This window comes from Rhinoraja longicauda, chromosome 6 (assembly GCF_053455715.1).
Source record: "Rhinoraja longicauda isolate Sanriku21f chromosome 6, sRhiLon1.1, whole genome shotgun sequence".
In the NCBI taxonomy this organism is placed as follows: domain Eukaryota; kingdom Metazoa; phylum Chordata; class Chondrichthyes; order Rajiformes; family Arhynchobatidae; genus Rhinoraja; species Rhinoraja longicauda.
This window is the reverse complement of record NC_135958.1, coordinates 35,770,155-35,793,222: the sequence shown is the minus strand read 5'-3', so window position 1 is coordinate 35,793,222 and position 23,068 is coordinate 35,770,155. Positions and strand designations below refer to the sequence as shown.

Here is a 23,068-nt window from a genome sequence, read left to right as displayed (position 1 = left end):
TGCACAATCAAAAAATAGTTTTAGCTGGATGTAAAAATATTCTATGCCACCTCATGAAGAAAGCCAAGGGAGTCTTCAGGTGAAAACGAAAACACATTTACCTCTCAACTAAAACCATGAAAAACAACAAAATAACCCATCATTTGTTTCACTGTCATTTGTGTGTCCTTGTGGTGTGCAAAACCTTTGCTAGTTTGCTCACATTACAAAAGTGACTACACTTCAAAAAAAGTGCTTTAAGACAGCTCAAGAATTTTGCATATTCTTCCTTCCTTATTGCTGTGAAATAATAGTGGGATCAAAACTCAACCCGGCTTTCATCTGTCAAAATGCTTAAATAAATGCACAGTTAAAACACTTTGGCAATTGAGTCATTTTTCAGATCTACCATTTACACTGTTTTAAAGATATAGCTGTTCCCAAATGAGCAATTGTCCAGGCTTTCTTCTCCATTTCCAATTAGGACATCTGCGAAATTACATAGATTTTATAAGCTTGAATTGCTGAGGACAGCACCAAAAGTGCCATGTCATAGCTTCTCACAAGGGAGATATATTTCAAAAGGTCACCGCATTTCTGCCCAAAGATTACATTGAGCTGAACTGTGCTTGGATGTTCAAACGTTCAGACCGAATACGTTTTGGTCTTGCAAGCATGCACAGTGCATGGAATCATAGAGACCAGAATTAGAACCAAACCTTGTTGGAATTCCCATGGAGTTCTGTTGGTGAATTGCCTCTCAGATTCTGGTGTCTATCTTGATTTCAATGCGGTTTGTCAGGAAGAAATTTGAAAAGCAACGGGCTAGGTATTTTTCGAAATAACAGATATTCAGATACACTGAATTCAATGTCACACTTTGGCACTGCTTGCTTTTAAATGATAACTTCTATTTTGCTTTTCAGTTTTTACAACACAAGTCCACTATCAGGAAATTATCTACAGCATCGTCGCTTAACAAGCTGCTCACTCTTGGAGACCAATCGATTATTTCCAACTTTCAGCATTATAATTTTACCAGTTTTCCACTCAGTACCTTTTCTACTTGCCAAGCACCTTGTGCTTACGCTCTTCAAATGCATTCATCTGGGCCAATAAGTCATTCATTTTGTCATGAGACCCAATCTTTGCCGGCAATATCAATGTTCACTGGATGGCTGATTCTCTAAGTGCTGATAAGAAAAGGGAAGTGTAGGATAATGCCCTCAGTTTAACATCATAAAGCCTTCTGCTATTGGTAGAGTTATTGCTTGCTTTTCATTAAAAAAGGCTTTTTTTTAACTTAAATGTGGGGTGGGAGCTGCTTTCCATCCTCATCGTCCACCCTGGGTCGTTCTACGGAACTGGCAAAATCTGCAGCAAAGGGTCAACTACGGTACTCTGAAGCGCCAATTGCCACTTTTGATTGGTGTACTTGACATACGAAAGAAGAAGAACTTAAATGTTTTCCATACATTAACAAAAATAACATTGACCACATTATCTTGCACCAACGATACTCATTATACACGAGGTGGCTAGAAAAGGTTTAACTGTGATCAGTTACTGCTTTATAAGTGTCTCAAGAGTGATGGTATATTATTTTACATGCAAGGGGCATTCAGTTCAAATATGCCACTGTTGTAATTATTGCCATTGATGCCAGTCCCAATGGAAGTAAGACAAGGGTAACAGAAACCTATTCAAGGTCCTTTTGTGGACCAGGAAGTGGGAATATAAAATAAAATAATGTTTACGGTTTTGTAAGAAGATTTGTTTTAAAAAGATGAGACGATTACCTCAGGATTGGTTCTTATTTTTAATGTGCGCGCCATAAAAAGAAATAAAATCTGCCATAGTGTTTAAATTGATTTATTCCCTTTAGAATCTACATCAAACATATTCCACTATCTGAAGTATTTTGATGAATTAACTCGTGTCAAGAAACAATTTTCTTAAATTAGTTTATTAACCTCCAGACTTCGGCAGGTCAGTGAGGAAGGATTGGACTAGCTCTGCAAGACTCGTGTTGAAAACCACTGGGTACTTACCAGTCTCAGCAGCAGAACACTTGCGAATGGTGAAGATCTGTCCAAGGTCATCGTCGTCCTCTGGCAAACCCTTCTGCAGCCGCTGTAGTTTGCGTAGGCTCTCGCTGCGTTGGTGTTTCATGGAGCGTACGTGCTGGATCAGGTTAAGTTTTGCCTTGGTCGAGTAGCTGCACAATGAACAATGGTAGTAACACGCCTCGGTCTCCACCGTGTTGTCGTGCTGCTGCAAGTGCTAAAGATGCGAGAGGGGAAAAAAATTGCATTTAATACCCCGCAAAATATATCACGTATTCCATTATGCGTGAGAAACATGTTTTCCTTTTTTTGTACAAAAGACCCTTCACTGTCCCCTTGTGGGAATGGCATTGAGGTACAGAGACTAAATTTCCACACCAATTCAGCTCATGAAGCTGGACATAAAAAGCCGGAGTAACCCAGCGGGTCAGGCAGCATCTCTGGAGAAAAGGAATAGGTGACGTTTCGGGTTGAGACTCTTCTTCAGACCCTTCTGACCCGAAACATCACCTATTCCATTTCTCCAGAGATGCTGTCTGACCCGCTGAGGTACTGCGGCTTTTTGTGTCTGTCTTCGGTTTAAACCCAGCATCTGCAGTTCCTGTCTGCACTACTCAGCTCAAGACGCAACTACCTTTCATTATTGTACAGACTGACCAATATGCTAATGCTGCCACATTTTTGTGTTTCCTAAACAAAAGCTGACAATCGCTAAAACAGGGAGTGTCTCTGCGCATATTCCCACTTTCTCTATTCGTGAGGGGATATCTCAACTGCAGCCTCCATCCTGAAGTGTTTATTCTGGACTCCAGTTACTCAATTACAACATGATGAACAACTCGTATTTATATAGCTCATTTAATGCCGCAAAAAGTCCCAAGGTGTTTCACAGCAGCGTTATCAAACAAGGTCATCCAGCATGAGGAGATATTAGGAGAGATGACCAATGCCTTGACCAACCAGATAGCTTTTAATTAGCACCACAAAGGCACAGGGAAGCATGTCCAGAACTTAATGCCTTTGCAACGGAATTTGCCCTATCTAATCTCCTCAAGATCTTTAACATTTTTCTATAACACACTGCATCCACTCTTTCCTTCTACATTTATGCTGCCCTTTTCAACTCAACCTTGAGAAGCGGCCATTGCTCGTAATGGAAGCATTTATTTAGCTCATTCCTTGATGACCTAAAATTGTAAGTCATCCATATTGGCACAAGACTGGACTTCACTTGCACTTAGACATTCAACGACTCTCAACATTCAATATATAGTGGTAAGTGCATGTTTGATATTGGTTCCAAATTTGACCTGCAATGGAATCAAAATTTGGAAACAAAGTATACTATAAAAAGCATTTACATCACCAGGGATGTATTTTGGGTAACAGGGGCGAGGCAAGGTAACATCAGCAGATTTCCTCTCTTTAAATATATTGGTGAATCAATTAAATTGTTATTAACAGTTACACTGGAGAGTGCAGATGCTGGAACCTTGAATAAAAAACAAATTTCGAGAAGAACTCAGCAGGACAATGAGCATCTGTGGAGGGAATATGGACAGACGACGTTTTGGGTCGGGACCTTTTCTCAGACTGATGGGAATAGAGGGGAGATGGGTGGTACTGAGAGGTGAGGGGAAGGGGTGGGGCAAAGAGCTGGCAAGTGGTAGGTAGATCCAGGTGAGATGGGGTTGTTTGGCATATGAGTCAGGTGGGAGAGAGACAGGTGGAAATAGGGATGGGTGGAGATAGTAACCAAGGCGGGAGGTGACGGGGAAGAAAAAGGGTGCAGATGGGGAATCTGACAAGAAAGAAAGATGGGAAGTGGTGTGGAATCAGTGGGAGTGACGGTGAGCGGAAGGGCAATGGGGGGAGATGGAAAATATGGAGGGATGGAAGATGAGTTGAATGGAGGAGGGGGGAAGGAATTGGGCGACAGGGGGAAAGGAGAATAGACAGAAAGGTGTACACAGTGGGGTGTGGAAGAGAAGGTGAGGTGGAGTTACCTGAAACACAGAATTCAGTGTTCATTTCCTAACCAGGATTTAGTTTTAATTCAGCATGGCCTTCTGTCATCACATTATATATCCTCTTTTTTTTATCTCCTAAGTAAATCTATTTGGTATATTTACACCCGTGCAAACGTTTTATCCTTTTTATCCTCATCTCGGTAGTTTGATCACCCACCAAGCTGAAGCATCTTCTAAACATTTCAAAGTCCACCCTATTTATACAAAGTAGGTGCAGTAATGACCCACGTATAGGTATGTGGATCTGTATGTGGTCCCATCCTAGCCTGCCTGAGTTTTCCTGGATGTGGCTTTGTTATACGAGACTTTCGTCCCTCCTTTAAGGTTGTGGCCTGAAATTATTTTTGAAGGGTTTTGAATTCCTGAAGTTTGATTCCATGTTAAATTTGAATGGAAAGATTCTAATAGAAGGTATCGCAACGCAAAGAGCAGCGGAAATATGCGTGGGGTGAGAAGGTTACGAAAGGTCTGTCCATACGCTTCCAGGAATTTTTGGACATCAATGCAAAAGGAAACTGGTGTTAGAATATAGAACAGTACAGCATGAGAACAGGCCCTTCACCCTATAATGTCTGTGCCGAACGTGATGCCAACACAAATGCTTATCGGTCTGTACATAGTCCATATCACTCCAATCCCTGCATATCTATATGCCTATCCAAAAGTCTCTTCAATGCCACTGTGGTATCCACCACAACCACCACTCCCAGCACTCACCACCCTCTGCACATCTTCTTCATAGTTTGCCCCTCTTGCCTTAACCCAATGGCCTCTAGTATTTGAATTTCCCATCCTGAGAAAAAGGTTCAGACTGTCTACTCTATCCATGCTTTTCCTAATTTTATATACTTCTGCCAGGTCTCCCCACAAACTCTGGCGTTCCAGAGTAAATGATGCAAGCCTATCCAACCTAATCTATTAGGACTCCCTAATGCTGCCTAACCAAAGTCCTACAAAGCTGCAACATGACTCCCTGACGCTTATACTCAATGCCCCACCCTATGAAAACAAGCCTACCATATGCCTTCTTTACCACTTGACCGGTGTTGCCACTTTCAGGGAGTTATGGACTTGGACCCCAAGTTCTCTCTACACATAAATGCTGTTGAGGGTCACGCCATTAATTGCATATTTCCCCCCTTACATTTGACCTCCCAAAGTGCAACACCTCACACTTGCTCGGATTAAACTTCATCTGCCGTTTCTCTGCCCATTGCTGTAGCAGATCTCTATCCCGGAGTATACTTTTAACAGCCTGATTTGCAAGATGAGGGATTCGTAAAAGAAATGTGCGGAAGACCCAAGCTTACCCTGAAATAAAACCATAAGAAACAGTTCTACTATCACCTGTTAAATTTCAACCAACAGAAATCTACTGAAACTATTTACCACAAACCACGATTTTTTTCTGTCAAACTAATTCAAAGACTCTGAAGTCAGGCAATTTGCAAGATGCAAATTCTAATCTAAGACACATGACAGGTTTGCCGTGTCAATCCTTTGAATACTTGGCTTATTCATTAAAAAATCTCTGGGAAATGGATGTATGGGATAACACAAATTAGCAAAAAAAATTAAGTTAGATTATTAACTAAAAATAAATGTCTGCTTTTCCATGCCAGCATTATGAGCGCATGAAAGCTTCTGTACGTCAGCACTAAGAATCAATATTCCAAACGACACTGGCCAAGAAATACTGAAATATTTAAAATGTCTCACTTCAATTCAACTCCAGCTTTCTTTCTCAGCTTCTGCTAAATTTAATTTAGTTTAGTTTAGCTTAGAGACACAGCGCAGAAACAGGCACTTCGGCCCAACAAGTCTGCACCGACCAACGACCCCCCACACATTAACACTATCCTACACACACTAGGGACAATTTACACTTATACCAAGCCAATTAACCTACAAAACATGTACATCTTTGGAGAGTGGGAGGAAACCGAAGATCTCGGAGAAAACCAACGTGGTCACGGGGAGAACGCACAAACTCCGTACAGACAGCACCCGTAGTCAGGATTAAACCCGGGTCTCTGGCGCTGCAAGCGCTGTAAGGCAGCAACTCTACCGATGCACCACCGTGCTGCCCTAATTTGTTAGATTTGTTTCCAGATTTTGAGTAAGGTACTTATTTCACACTGACTCAATGCAATAATCATAAACTAAAGCGCCCGTTTTAATTCCTGGCTTAGTACATCGATTGAAACTCTGGCTTTAAAAAAAAAAGACAAATTGCTGTTTGGTAGGTGAGCATGTGAGGATTGCAACGGGGCCAGGATAGAAAATTAAGGCTATCACGATATCACTAAATAAGGCATTTTCAAAGCAATTTCCCTGCCACTCATTCAGACCTCTGTTCAACTACATTTTGACTAACAGCAACAAGCTAATGAACAGTCCATCTCGCTGGCTGGAGCAATTTATTGGTAATTGGTAAGCTTGGAGTTGGGGAAAAAGTGAAACAGTTACTGCTCTGACATTGACCAGTTATTTGTAGAAACAGTGTCTTCGGGGAAAAGTCTAAATAATACATTAGAGTATCAAGCTTCCTTCTGGAGGTGAAGAAACATGTTGCGGGGGCTGAACTGATCGATCAACAGGCCATTGGTAAACTAGGCAGCAATGTTGCCTGGCAGAAGCCATGCAGGGAAGGGGAGATTCAAGCGCTGGTTTTTCTTTACTTTGAAGAAATCTGACATCAATATGTACCGGACCTTATCCCCGCCCGCCTAGCCAAACAGGACACAAAATATTACCATGTATCCATCTAGCAAACTATCATACTGTCATTAGTTTGAAAGATAGCAAACTGAACCTGAGATCGTCTTTTCAGACCTACTCATAGCTGGCTAATAAGCCTAAATATTTTGTCATCGGCTTCTCAATGCACAAGAACTTTTAATGATTTAAGGATTTCAAGGACAGCACTTAATTTTATTACAATTCTCTTTAAAGGGTCAGTTTCAGAATGTCCGCTTTGATCTAACACATCTATACTCGTGTTCATTAGCAATTACTCAGCGCAGCATCCCATAAACATAGTGGTTATAGTTTGCTCAGCCCAAGACCGGCTTCAGGCACAGCCTCCCTTTGAGCTGCCACGATGTTCATACCAGCAGTGAAAAGAAAGAAAAAAAAAACCAATTTGTTTGATCTATTTGTGGCATTGGGGTGATTTAAGGGGGGGTGGAGGGGAGGATTTTTCTTCACGAATTCCCTTCCAGCAGGGGCTCAACGTGTAATTGATGTTAGTTACGACCTCAGAAACTACCGTGAAAAAAAATGAGTGAAAGAAAGTCTTTATATTTATTTTGATTATTTTGACAATTCAGTCCATGTGATTGTCGGACTGATTCACGCCCACCGCCTCTTTAATTTACACGTATTCAGTATGAAACCAACATGCATAGTAAAAGTGCACACAAATTTATCAAACTTATTTTTGTAAAATTTTTGGTCTGATGTCTCGGGGCGCACATACAGTGAAATGCACAAGATGTGGTTCGGATGTAGACAAACGATGCATACAGGAATGAAAAACTGCATAGCTATCCCCTAGAATTATGATTATTGCAGTAGTTTTACTTCCACCTTAATCAATCTATACTTTTTCTCCTTTCGTCAATATTAAGTCAAACTGCATGAAGATCTTTACCCCACACACTATTTTTCTATAAATAACTCACTTCTTTGCACGTAAACGCATATGAAATATTAAAGATTAAAATATCATTAACAAACGAGGTCATGTAGCTTCCTTTCTTCAAACAGACATAATTATTGTAACAGTTGCCACAAAATCCCTAATGCCACTGCAATACATTCTTTCTTTATGATTTCCTTAGCCGATGTTGCTTTCTTCCTCCAACATCAAATGCTCTTCCATGGCTGGTTTTAAATCTGCACAAATACTTCTCTTGGATGAGGATGCAGACTGATCAATTCACTTTCTCATTTTACAGACACTACCTAACTTCCACTTCAAGCCAATAGATTTTTGAGTTTTGTTTTCTTACTGTGCCTGATACATTAATAGCACTGGCAAGAAGATATCATGTGCAGCGTGGAACAGACGTTCTGTGTTGCCTGATCATTTTTGCCTTGCCACTTTGCTTTCAAATGTTTGTTGCGTGATGTTAGGTGGACCTATGTAAAAATATATATTTTTTTTAAATAAAATTAACCCAGACTTTTAATTTTGCATTTGTATCAATGCAACAAAAGGGCATTCATCTGATCTACAGTCTTTCTTACTACAGTCATACATAAAACTGTGAAGTCTTGGGGCTTCACAGAGATCCACTGGGATTAACAGCCCAGCAAAGGTTACTTCTGCATGCTGTTCAAGTAAAATTTTAATTTGAAGTTGGCAAATGTAATTTGTTTGTATGTGCACCCCCCTGTACTAATTATAATGTAATCATCAGGGATCAAAATGTATTAAATTAAACTCACTAAAAGTGCTTTCCTTGGTCTTCTGAGTACGGACACCTCATTTTCGCTCTCCAACATCTAGTGCAATAAGGCAACCATTTTTAAATGTATCCCACAGAAGACCAATCTTCAATTAATTTTAATTTTTGATCTGATTACTTTTATTCTCATTACTGCTTTAATACTTTTACATTATGAAAGCTACCTTCCATCTGAATTGGTATTGTTGAAACATCAGAATAGATTGTCCACAACTGTCAGTTGAAGGCTTGCACTTTCTTGATAAAGAAGACTTGCGTTTATAATTTGGCTTTTAAGATTTCCAAAAGTCCCAAAGCATTTTACAGCTAATGAAGTACATTTGAAGAATATTCATGGTACAATTAAGGTAAAGCAGCCACCAGTTACAGCAATGCACAGTCTTACAAACAGCAATGCTGTAATGGACAGACAATCTTGTATATTTTGGGTAGGAAAGAATTGCAGATGCTGGTTTAAATCGAAGGTAGACACAAAATGCTGGAGTAACTCAGCGGGACAGGCAGCATCTCAAGAGAGAAGGAATGGGTGACGTTTCGGATCGAGGCCCTTCTCCAGGTTGTATATTTTGGGTTTTGGTTGATGGATAAATATTGAACAGCAGTTTTCTCTGATCTTTGAAATACTGATCTTTTACTCTCAATCTTCCCAACTTGCGCCTGAAGTCCCGCAAACCCGTCTGGTCTTCAGCCAAATCCCTGGAAGACTTTGACCCCGAGACTGAGTGGCGCAAAGCCTGGAAAGATGCCAACACCAACAATGGACAGGTCATCACAGATCCCACAGTGAAACCACCGGGATTTGACCACCATCGCAAGCAATGGCTAACCCTAAACAGGATCCGCACCCTCCATGCAAGAACAGCCCATCACCTGCACAAGTGGCGGATGACAGATAGCCCTGCTTGGGACTGCGGATATCCAGACCAGACCATCCCACACATCGTGAATGACTGCTCACTGAGGCTTTTCCCTGGTGGTATCAAGGCTATCTACCCAGCGACTGCTGCTGCCCTGGCCCGGATGTCTACCCTCGACCTACAACTTTAGGCTGTGCACACCATACACAAGAAGAAGAAGACTCTAGAACATAAGAACGTTGCAAGTTAAAATCTCGGGAAGTGTCACCATCGCCCCAAAAAGGAAGCAGACAGAGCTCAAATCTTTAAAACTCAAGAAGGTTGAATGTCAAAATTGACAAGTTAAAACAACTTGCCTGTTGGAAATTGTTGCAATTGTGTAGTTTGGGAAGTATGATTTTTTGAAAGTGAACTGTTCACCACAAAAGGGACAAGGTTATTTTTCTGCAAAGCTTTTAAGTGCTCCAGGCTAAGGCACTCCCAATGCAAAAGTGTGCTGGATGATACTATTTTAGAAATATTCAGGAACTTCACTTCTGAAAGACAACATAGTTGGCAAGAGCATTGGATGAAATGATTCATTGCTGCCAGGGAAAGTCTTTAGAGGTTGATGTTGAGTGTGCTAGACGGTGTAAATCCCATGCTTTGAACCTAACACTAATCCATGAGCATATTTAGGGTTGGGTCAGTGCAACGATCATGACTTTCAGGGGTGTGCGTTCATCTCAATTCCACCTCAGCCCCTCCCCCCAATGTGGGAACTATACCCAAGATGAGGAAGTGCTTCACAGGAATGATCCCACCTGTGTAGCTTCAAACATTTTGGGCTGCACCAACGAAGTAATCAATCTTCACTCAGATGAAGTACATGCTACCTGTGGCATTCTTGAGCCTTCATTAAGCTTGTTATATTGGATCTGTTGTCGTGGATATCGGATGGAATTTCCCAGGGCTTTCTCTCGACCATGACAATTTAGTATAAGGGAGGGTTGGCAATCTGTTTTTTGATCTCCTGTCTGGGCAGAATTCCATCAGAAGCAGGTGCTGACCATTTGGTTACATTGACTAAGATGTGGTCAGTAGCATTGCAGAATTTCATGCGCAATATGTCAAGGCTAACTTAAGGTCAAAAGTGATCTAATCATTTAGAATTTGCATCCAAGTTTCAGGTTGAAGTAGAAAACATGTCAACATAGTGTAAGCTAGGAAATATTGGTTACCTATATCACCTTATACATATAGTTTTGACACTTGATTTAAATGGAGGGAAAGATTTCTTATACTTCAAGGACTTTTATTAATTAATAAACTATTATTTAATTACTTAATTTTAAACATTGCCAATTCTGTAATGGCTGGTCCACATTAAATGTAGAAGGGCATTAATGCAGGGAGATAAGTGCTAGCAATCAGCTTTCTATAAGAGGGTGTTATTTGTGAATCTTTAATAGGCCGACATGGAAAATCTTTGATGGCATCTGAAGATCTGAAATGTGGCTGTTTGGCCAAACTATTTTAATTGCAGTTACTACCATATGTATATAAACACTGCTTTTTAAACAAACCTATTGTCACAACGCAGAAGATTAGATTTGATCTCTGTAAAGAAAACAGGCACTGTGCAACCAACTCAAATCACAAAGCAGTGATCTTGCAATCTGTGATGACATTGGAATCCCTCTAAACAGCAACTCCTTGAATTTGACAAAACACACAAATTGTACTACCCCCTCCATGTTTCTCTGCCACTTAAGGATAATAGCTCAAATTAAATTATTATTCCAAATTAATGGGTGCTGTTTTAAAAAGGAGGTGCAGAGGAACTTCTTTAGTCAGAGGGTAGTTAATCTGTGGAACTCATTGCCACAGAGGGCTGTGGAGGCCGTCAGTGGATATTTTTGAGGCAGAGATAGACAAGTTCTTGATTAGAACGGGTGTCAAGGGTTATGGGGAGAAGGCAGGAAAGCGGGATTAAGTGCCAGACATCAGCCATGATTGAATGGTGGAGTAGACCTGATGGGCCAAATGGCCTAATTCTACTCCTATAACTTGTGAACGTGTTATTAACGACTTTTATTGATAAACCTCTAATAGTTGAAGCCCATCTGGGGGAGTGAATTCCCATTCTATTCTGGTAAGGGGCAGAGTTTTGCATGCAACATTTGCAAGTGGTGTGTGCAATCAATAGTAGTCTGCTTTATGGTAAGCCTACAATACCAGCAATGCTGGGGGCAGTGTCACTGATTCCCCACAAAAAGATCCTCAGTGATCTACCTTGCGTAATAGTAGATGGGAAATTTTGAGGCTCAGCAGAAAATCACCTCTAAGCTGGAAGGGTTGCCACGATCAACTTTGCAACCAATAATAAAGCGAATCGTGCCCTGATTTAATTCCCACAGATGCTGCCTGATCTGCAGGACATCACCAGTGTTTCCTGTGTTTGTTTCAGATTTTCACAACTGCACTTCTTCATTTCTCGGCTGTTATTCATTGGAAGTGGACCTTGGAAATGCTTGAAGTTGTGGATAAAATATATTAACAATACGTGTTCTTTTTTCAAATGTCTCCCGTTGCGTGTAGGTTTAGCACTCCGCAGTTATCGCACCTCCTTTGTTGACAGATGATTACCGTTTAATATGCAAATTGCACTGAAGACATTAAACCTACACAGTAAGTGAAACAATTGTTCAATCAAAATCTGAAACTGCAACTTCTTGCAGCAGACTTTAACTATCGTGACACTAATTAAGCTTTTATCTCATTCTGTGTCACCTTCGTGGATAGAGCTCGAAGCATCTATTTCACACAACATTCATCCTTGCTCCTCTTTTGATATCTACACCATTGAACACACCTATTTTAACTGCTGCATGAGCTGTTGGTGTGTTTGAGTTTGAGTTTAGTTTATTCTCACATGTACTGAGGTAGAGTGAAAAGCTTTTGTCGCGTGCTAACCAGTCAGTGGAAAGACAATGCACGATTACAATCGAGCCACCCACAGCGTAAAGGTACAGGGCAACGGGAATAACGTTTGGTGCTAGATAAGTCAGTAACGTCCGATCAAAGATAGTTCGAGGGTCTCCAATGAGATAGATAGTGGTTGAAGTTGGCGCTCTAGTTGTTGGTAGAATGGTTCGGTTGCCTGATAACAGTTGGGAAGAAATTGTCCCTGAATCTGGAGGTGTGCATTTTCACACTTCTATTCCTTTAGCCCAATGGGAGAGGGGAGAAGAGGGAGTCGTCCTTGATTATGCTGGTGGCCTTGTGTGTGTGTGTTGCAATTTAGAGTTACAGTCTGTTGCTAATTTATATTTATGAAATTTGAGGAAGGATATTCTTGCTATGGAGGGCGTGCAGCGTAGGTTCACTAGGTTAATTCCTGGAATGGCGGGACTGTCGTATGTTGAAAGGCTGGAGCGATTGGGCTTGTATACACTGGAATTTAGAAGGATGAGGGGGGATCTTATTGAAACATATAGGATAATTAGGGGATTGGACACATTAGAGGCAGGAAACATGTTCCCAATGTTGGGGGAGTCCAGAACAAGGGGCCACAGTTTAAGAATAAGGGGTAGGCCATTTAGAACGGAGATGAGGAAGAACTTTTTCAGTCAGAGAGTGGTGAAGGTGTGGAATTCTCTGCCTCAGAAGGCAGTGGAGGCCAGTTCGTTGGATGCTTTCAAGAGAGAGCTGGATAGAGCTCTTAAGGATAGCGGAGTGAGGGGGTATGGGGAGAAGGCAGGAACGGGGTACTGATTGTGAGTGATCAGCCATGATCGCATTGAATGGCGGTGCTGGCTCGAAGGGCTGAATGGCCTACTCCTGCACCTATTGTCTATTGTCTATTGTCTATTGTCTATTAAAGCCCCACTCTCTGGAAAACAGTACTGCAGCACAATGTGTTCCGACTGACAGACATCAGCATGCTCATAGTTAACCAATTATTTTCGCAGAAAGCCCAAATATGCATTTGCCAGAAATCAAGCACGAGAAAAAGTCTTTTTTTTGTTGTTGTAATTTTTGATATATTTAACTAAATTATATGTTTCTTTCAGGTATTGACATAAAATGAAAATTCCAGTCAATTCCATGATTATTTTGTCACAAAAGATGTATCCAAAATTCTATTAAGGTAATTTTATCACCTTACGTTGAATGCTAAGTGTTACTGGATGAGTGAAAATTGGACATTAGTAATGTAATTCCACACATTTTCAACTCTTTCTGCCATAATGCTTTGGCAAGTCACAGGAAAATAAATGATGAAAGGAAGCTGGAAAAATTAACGCACAGAAAGCAGATGGTATTATTTACAGGTGGAATTTATGCACACTCTTCATACGTTTGGGGATTTTACTATTTTTTTCCAATGCTATGGTGAGAAGTTAAGTTCTTTTCAATCGGAAAACCAGGTAAATCTCACCTGATTTTAGCGGAGAATTGGTGTGAGATAATGTTTATACAGAATGATGATAGACCTGCTGAAACTTTGAGACCAAACTGGACATCATGTTCGATCATGTTAGCATTTCAAGGTAAAGCTAAATTTTGGAGGAGAGAGGCAAGCTTTTTCCTAATCAAAACTATAGTACAACTCTTAACGTTTGGTGCAGCTGGCTGCAACAGGTCAGAGGTGTCACATTGTGCTCATTAGATGGAAGACACAAGCTGGTGAAAGGATGGGGTCTGTGAATGCCACAATGAGGAAGGAAGGTGAGGCTCTGTGAAGGCCACAATTTGGAGGTGATCCAAATATAGCCACCAGCTCAGATTCCAACACATTGCTTACACATGGAATCTACATCCGAAGAGTTACTGAGCCCCAGTATCTTACTGCCAGTCTGATGGTCAGGTTAATCCGGGAACTGGTTCCCTTACGACTGAAGTCACACTCGCATTCTGAGGACACAGATGGAAGGCAGCAGTGCGCCACAGCCAGTGGAACCAGTTTCACTATGCTGGAGACTCAGCTTCAAGCCTGACCTCAGGTGCTATTGTTTGGAGATGGAGTTTGACAGTTTCTCCCTTCGACTGCCTGGGTTTTCTCCGGGTGACCCAATTTCCTTCCGCACCGCAACGTCTTGTGAGTTGGTAGGTTAATTGGCCACTGTAAATTATGCCTAATATGTAGCTAAGTGGTACAATCTTGGGGGGGGGTGGAGAGCGAGATGGGAGTTAATGGAAGTGTAGAATTAGTACAAATAGGATGCTGATGGTCACACACATCTGGTGGGCTGAATGGCCTGTTTCTGCTTGTATCTCTCTATGGGGGACAGCTGATGGGAATACACAATGAACATGCAAACTTGCCAGAAATAACAAGCATAATTCCAAGGGGTGTAGGATTCTGTGCAGAACCTCCCAACAGCAACCACTGGAGGAGCACTGCCTCGGGACATGGGGCCACGCTGAGCATACGGAAGAAAAGAAAAATAGGAAATGCACGAGAGTAATTCATTGACCTCGTATGATCCTTAGGATGAGTTGTTATGTAAATCTGGATTGGAATGTTGTCTTTTAGTTTTAGGTTTATTATTGTCATGTGTACTGAGATAGAATGCAATTGCATGCTATCCAAACAGATTAGGTATACCATACATAGATGTAATCAGTTCTAACTCAAGTAGTTTGAGGTTAGTTTATTGTCACGCCTACCGAGGTACAGTGAAAATGTTTTTGTTGCCTGCTATTCAGTGAGCAGAAAGACAATTCATGGTTACAATCGAGCCATTTACTGTGTACAGATACAATAGGTAAACATGATATTAACAACTTGAATGCCCAGGAACAAAGAAGATTGCAAAAGGTTGTGAACACTGCCCAGTCCATCGCGGGCTCTGACCTCCCCACTATCGAAGGGATTTACCGGAGTCGCTGCCTCAAGAAGGCAGCCAGCGTGATCAGTGACGCACACCATCCTGGCCACACTCTCATTTCACCCCTGCCATCGGGAAGAAGGTACAGGAGCCTGAAAACTGTAACGTCCAGGTTCAGGAACAGCTTCTCTCCTACAGCCATTCGGCTATTAAACACTACAACTTCAAATAAGCTCTAACCTAGACAATTATTGTTATTATTGCACGATTATTGTTTTTTGTTCTGTGCACGTATGTGTACGTGTATATATATATATATATAATATATAAATATATATATTTCACAAAATGCTGGAGTAACTCAGCAGGTCAGGCAGCATCTCAGGAGAGAAGGAATGGGTGACGTTTCGGGTCGAGACCCTTCTTCAGATTGATATCAGGGGGGCGGGACAAAGGAAGGATATAGGTTGAGACAGGAAGATAGAGGGAGAACTGGGAAGGGGGAGGGGAAGAGAGGGACAGAGGAACTATAGATAGTTCCTCTGTCCCTCTCTTCCCCTCCCCCTTCCCAGTTCTCCAACTTTGGAGAGAAGTCAATGTTCATACTGCCGGGCTGCAAGCTGCCCAAGCGAAATATGAGGTGCTGTTCCTCCAATTTCCAGTGGGCCTCACTATGGCACTGGAGGAGGCACTGGAGCTTGCAGCCCAGCGGTATGAACATTGACTTTTCCAACTTTAGATAGTTGCTCTGTCCCTCTCTTCCCCTCCCCCTTCCCAGTTCTCCCTCTATCTTCCTGTCTCCACCTATATCCTTCCTTTGTCACGCCCCCCTGACATCAGTCTGAAGAAGGGCCTCGACCCGAAACGTCACCCATTCCTTCTCTCCTGAGATTCTGCCTGACCTGCTGAGTTACTCCAGCATTTTGTGAAATAAATACCTTCGATTTGTACCAGCATCTGCAGTTATTTTCTTACACTATAAATATATATATATATATATATATATATATATATACACACACATATAATCTATTGTGTATTTATGAGTATGTGTATATACACACATTGAACACTTTTTTCTCTCTCGTTTATTATATTGTTCAGTGTATTATATTTACATATTCTGTTGTGCTGCTGCAAATAAGAATGTCATTGTTCTACTTGGGACATATGACAATAAAACACTCTTAACTCTCTTGACTCTTGACTGCATCCTTGAGGTAATATTGGACAGTGATGATATACAGTCAGCATTGTGCAGCGACTGACGTCGCTAGTTCTGTCTTATGTGCACCCATGGTGTGAGAGAGTTTCACTCTGTTGTGCCTTCCCACCTACATCAGTACTGACGGACTAGAAATGTACATGCATGCAATGATCAGCGATTTTAAAACAAAATTCTGACAAATTTGGCAACCTGTCGTTGTTTTCGAGTTAATGGACAGAAATGCATCATTTTCATATGTGCTCAATGGTTACTTTGCAATGCTAAATCCTTTCTGGATTATGAACCACAGGCTTCTGATTGCTGGTAGATGGTTGGGGAGTTGGTAAATGGGCTTGTGGTACATTAGTCATATTTGGAAACTTTGACTAAAGATATGCTGTGCAAATCTAACTATATTAACCCTAAATGCACATGTATTTAATTATATTAGATAGTAAATAATGGTTTCATGTTGTCAATAGCCTATTTGAAATGAACACTTACTTCGCTAAGGAGTAGTGTGTATGAAGGAACTGCAGAACCTGGTTTCCAATGAAGATAGACACAAAATGCTGGAGGAACTCAGCGGGTCAGGCAGCATCTCTGGAGAAAAGGAATAGGTGACGTTTCGGGTAGAGACTGAAGAAGGCTCTCGACCCGAAACGTCACCTATTCCTTTTCTCCAGAGATGCTGCCTGACCTGCTAAGTTACTCCAGCATTTTGTATCTATCTTCATTTACTTTGTTAAAGCGCCAAACACTACCAGTGATAAAGAAGTCACAGCAACCCCACGCAAAAGATACTCAGCAGTTCACGTGTTTCTGTACTGTGATTATCAATTTATTTTTGACAAAGTTCATATATATTAAACACATTGAGCATCTATATTAACTAATTAATGCAATTACTGAATTCAAATTTCTAATGAAGCTCTAATATAGCAACATCTATAAAAATAATCATCAGAGTATGGCTACAAGCTAATGAATGTTGGGAGTTGTATCGTTCACATGCTGCTTAATATCCATACCAGATAAAGTTATAAAATACCCCATCTATATTTATTTTTCTCTGTGGTACCCTGATCAAATAATTCACTTTGATCCCTCATTTATGCGGGCTAATAGCTTGTTTATATGGGATGGTGGGGGAGAAAAGTGTGTAGTGGGTGGAAAGAAGCTTGAATAGTTATCAACATGGGGAAAAATAGAAATCAATTTAAATATGTGTAATTTGTTTTTTGACTCGTTCATACATTTCCAATTTCATTTTGTGTTATTTGTCCAGGGAATGCAAAAAGATGGCATATGTAAATTCATAAAATGTAGATTCACCCTCGAATTAAGCCTCAAGGGTGTATGTATGTGCTGGTGGTTTCATTACAATATTGAGTGCAGTATTGGAGTCTGTTCTCCTGTAGTCAGGGATGATCATAAAGACCCTCTGTTGGCAATGCACTGGTTTTTATTAGAAAATTATGTTGCTGAGTTCCAATGAAAACTTGTGATCTGTAACATCACACCCTGTGGGTGGGATGTAAAGAATCGCTCCACTCTCACCTTAGACTGTCCCCGCATGTAGATGTTCAATCAACCGCTTATTCTGGCGAGATATTTAGACTGATCGCCTGACTTTTGAAACAGAGCCAAATACTAAAAAGACTAATCCATTAGAAATGAACCATTAAAACTTCTGTGTATAGGTCAAGTGGCTGTATTGTTAAACCACAGAGTGTTGTAGTGCACGGCTATCTGACAGATCTAATATTTTATTCCCCATTGTACTGTCAGTGCCATGCAGAGCTGGAGTTTGAACAGTGTCAGTAGGTACCACTGAATCACATGCTAGTCTTTGAGAAAATGTGAAATAAAACACTGGTGTTTTCTCAAGGGCTAAATATTGTCAATGTTTTTTTATGGTGATAGATTGTGGTATCTATCCTGACAATATAGTCGGTACTGACTCGATGATCTGACCGCATTTGTTCCTTTGGTACTGCGGTGCAGCAAGATGGTTGACGCTAAAAAGAATACGAGTATTCAATAGAATTTTTTTTTTTTAAACTGGATGATCAAGAATACTAGATTAATGATAGATTAATAGTGTTAAATTTCTGCTAAAGCAAAGTTACATAGCCTCCTAAAATACTTGCGCAAATAATTATTGCAGTCAATTTACTTTCTTTAACTAGTGACTAAAGTAAGCTATTAAAATAAGTTATCTTTAGCGTCTTTTAGAATCGTAGATTTTTTTCAGACATTCGGCTAAAATTGCAGCGATGTGGTTAATTTATGGTGATAATTTATTGTGATAATGCAATCCACTCCATTACCACTCTAATTCATTAAAGCACTCTTTTTCAACAGGATGCATCTATATTAATGCCCAGACACCTTTACATTACAATGGAATCCCTTTCTGGCATCTTTTGCAATGATAAGTTTGCATTTATAAAGTTGTATCATACACCACATAGATGAATGCAGCATCACAGGCAGTAGGATTTTAAAAAATAATAAGACAACCATGGCATTGTGCGTTTTTTAATTAAGTTCCTTTCCCCATATATTAAAAGCCAAGATGATGATGAAAATATTGCAGCTCTTCTGTTGCCAAACAAGGTTTTTCCCACTGTTCTGCAAAGCTGCGGCTCATCTTTATACTAAAACTCTCTGTTTGTTTGTTTGTTCCTGAACTACAGCCAAATTCACATTTTAAAGTTTAAATCTATCTCCTAGGGAGGGAGGGGGAGGGAGGGGGGGGGGGGAGAGGAGAGTGGGGAGAGGAGAGGGTGCTGCATCAATGCAGGAGAGGTTTGGGCCCAACGGGTCCACTTGGTCTAGTTTAATTCTAAAATTCATTTGTTCTTCCATCGTTGCTTTCTTCTAGGTGTTTGTTATTTTCGTTCTGAACGCAGAGACAAAACATAAACGCTTCAGATCCAATTCCTTTTCTCCAGAGAAGCTGTGTGACCCACTGAGTTACTCCAGCTTTTTGTGTCTGTCTTCGGTTTAAACCAGCGTCTGCAGTTCCTTCCTGCACATAAACTTTCCCTTTTCTCTGAATCCAGTGAGAACCTACCTCTGAAAGGGATAATCCAACCTGCTCTAGAAGCTACATGAAATTACCCTTAGAATTGAATAGGCTTCAAAATGGATGCAGATGTACATGTGCACAGAATGGTGTCATAATTTGTATCCCATGACTGGCTACCAGCTTTGCGCTGAAATAAATCAAATGTGGTGAAAAGCTTTGAGAATAAATTGCCATATAAATGCATTTTCCAAGCATTTCTTATAATCGGCAGTGTTAAATTTGGAAAAATGTTTGATGTTTGATATTAAACGGGATTTGTATACTTGTCCTCACTGTTTTAGTGAGACTAACTAGCGCAATGAATCATGAAAATCAGAAATCTAATTCTGTGTTATTCAATTCACTGTGTCAGTGTTAACGCCATTTTACAGCCAACAAGTCCACTCTTACTTCCCATTTTTTCCCCTTTTAAGTATTTTCTTCAAATGTTAACCCAGCATGCTACCAGTCAAACTTCAATGGCTTGTTTCTGGTAACACATTCCTTAATTTAATAGTCATTGCCATGAACATTTCTTCCAACGTGCCCAACGCACTCCAATATTAAATCTGATTTACTGCTTCCTTGTCGAACTGATGCACCGAAGAAAGTGGTACTGGGATTCTAGGCAAGAGATTGTGATCATAAGGCAAGTGGGCAGGATTCTTTAACTCCCATCGTGTGCAACTGAAATGCTGCACTCCCTGAAGACCAAGTTCTATGGTGATATAATGAGGTGTTACACTAGCACTTCTCCGAGACTGAGTATAACGACATGATTGGGAATCTCCTATCAGCGATCAAACCTGCCCTCTTCATTGCGAAATTCAAAAGGTGAAATGTCACTAAAGTTCAAATTGCACTGTGAACCAGCCACGATCTCAAAAAACAACCTCAGCGAGCCTTACAAAACTGGCGAGCACAGGAATTCAGTCTGCATATCATTGGCCAACATTGCAACCTTGTCCTGCTGTTGTTATATGAAAGAAAAGCTTGCTACTGGAACTGCGATGACTTACTTACTGTCTTTTTTTGGGGGGGGGGGAAGTTTTTAATAAGAAAGCAATGAAAAAAAAATCATCGAGTTTTTCTGAGTGATAATTATTTTTGCTGGGCCAGCTTTCGTGCCTGGATCGAGGGGCTTCAAACTGCGAGGATAATTATGAGGATAATTCCCTCGCCCGCATCCTCTCCCAAAGCGAAGCAGATTTATATGTATATATATATATATATCTCTTGCAGCCGACCCCGGTCTATAAATTCCTTGCATCACCTTTGCTGACTCACAACTGGACAGTGTAAGAAAATAACTGCAGATGCTGGTACAAATCGAAGGTATTTATTTCACAAAATGCTGGAGTAACTCAGCAGGTCAGGCAGCATCTCAGGAGATAAGGAATGGTGATGTTTCGGGTCGAGACCCTAGATGGGTCACCCATTCCTTGTCTCCTGAGATGCTGCCTGACCTGCTGGGTTACTCCAGCATTTTGTGAAATGCACAACTGGACTCACAAGTGAGTGCACACTAGGGGAGCCACGGTCTGTCTGCCTGCCATCGGTTTTATTTCCACACTTCTGTGGCAAGGGGAGCAGACTGGTTGCAGCCACGGTCCCTGGCTGGGAGACACTGCAACAAGTCCCGGCGTGGTCAGCGACAGGCTCAGGAACTGCAGGTGTGAAACAACCATGCAACAAACCCAAACCACAACTTCTCTTTTTACGGACTTCACAGAATGAAGCATAACTGGCTGCCCACCGCAACGCGAGGTTTCAAATTCAGTGCCTGGATTATTCTTCTCTCAATTGCAAAGTTAAACTGATTCAGGAATACAACGAGGAAGGAAGCTCTGCTCTGTACTGCTCTGCTCTGCACTGCACTCTCTGCACTGCACTGCTCTGCACTGCTCTGCACTGCTCTGCACTGCTCTGCACTGCTCTGCTCTGTTCTGTACTGCACTGCACTGCTCTGCTCTGCACTGCACTGCTCTGCACTGCACTGCACTGCTCTGCACTGCACTCTCTGCACTGCACTGCACTGCACTGCACTGCACTGCTCTGCACTGCTCTGCTCTGTACTGCACTGCACTGCTCTGCAGTGCACTCTCTGCACTGCTCTGCTCTGCACTGCACTGCTCTGCACTGTTCTGCACTGCACTGCTCTGCTCTGCACTGCTCTGCTGCCAGGCTGCAGCAGCGCCTCCGGTGGTCGCGTTCAATGGCACCGATGGATCCACATAGCAGCGCTAGCGGCTGCGGTGCACGACAGCATCAACAGAAAAAAAACCCTCTTGCTCCTCGCGTTTCATGCTCCAGTTATACTGCACCATGCCGTACAACGACAGAGACGAGCACAACCTGTGGTCTCCACCCGGGCAAAGCTGATCCCTGCCTGATTGCACTCAATACAGGCAAATCAATGAAACTCTGCTGACCGAAATTTCTGCTCGCTATAAACAATGGGGGATTTTGGTTCAGTCCTGAATTGAGAACCAACAATGCTGAAGATAGATACAAGATGCTGGAGTAACTCTGGGGAGAAGGAATGGGATCCAGAGGTGCTGCCTGTCCCGCTGAGTTACTCCAGCATTTTGTGTCCATCTTCGGTGTAAACCAGCATCTACAGTTCCTTCCTAAACATTAATGCAGGTTGTCTCAAGTTAATGCTTTTCTTTCTTTTCAAATTAGATATTGTGGCAGAAGTGACCAAAAGGTCCAGTCAATGGCAGGCAACGCCACACTTGCTGGGAACGCCACTACCTCTGGACTGTGAATGGGGAGATACCGTGGTACTTACTGTTTGTACCGTTGTACCAAAAGGCAGCATTGATATGACAATATCTAACTCAAATCTGATAAGATTAAATGTTTTCTTATCTTAAACAGATTATTTTGCTGTGGAGCTTGAGTGACATTTTTTTTTCAACTCAATTTTGGAATTTCCAACCACTTTCCAGTTGATTTGTATTTTACCCTTTGCGTTCTGCCGCCTCACAGCGAGTCCGGCTGATAGTTGCAGCAGCTGGTGGATCCCTAAGTGCTCATTGTCACAGGACTTCGCAGCGAGGAGACTGGCCGGGCATTTGACTCTGGACAACTTTATGTCCTAGCGTCCTCCTCGCTAACGTGCATGCAGACATTTACGCCCCTCCCCCCATCCTTTCCGAAATCACGTGTGAGGCGAACTCCACACCTCAAACCTGCCCAATAGCAAAATAGAAATATATAAATATCAGTTGGGTATGAGACTTCCCTGGCACTATTATTTGTAAATCGATCAGTGTCTAAGTTGGGTGGGAAATCTGCCTGACCAGAAAATTCCTATTTTTGATGCCAATTTTACGTTGACCAAAACTGGCATCAAAAATTGGAATTTTCTGGTCAGGCAGATTTCCCACCCAACTTAGACACTGATCGATTTACAAATAAGAGTGCCAGGGAAGTCTCATACCCAACTGATATTTAGAAAATATATTTCTATTTTGCTGTTCCAGATGACAGAATTTAAAATGGAGTCAGGGAGGCTGCAGATGCCAGAATCTTGAACAAAAGACAAAGTCTTTCT

General features: G+C 41.4%; 1 protein-coding gene across 1 annotated transcript in view; it reads right to left on the bottom strand.

Moving 5' to 3' along the window:
* Positions 1–23,068, bottom strand: part of zfhx3b (zinc finger homeobox 3b) — a 326,530-nt gene that overhangs the window by 215,030 nt on the left and 88,432 nt on the right. Inside the window, exon 2 of the mRNA XM_078400782.1 lies at positions 2,031–2,262. Coding sequence (XP_078256908.1) covers positions 2,031–2,262 — 232 coding nt within the window. The remainder of the gene's footprint in view (positions 1–2,030; positions 2,263–23,068) is intronic.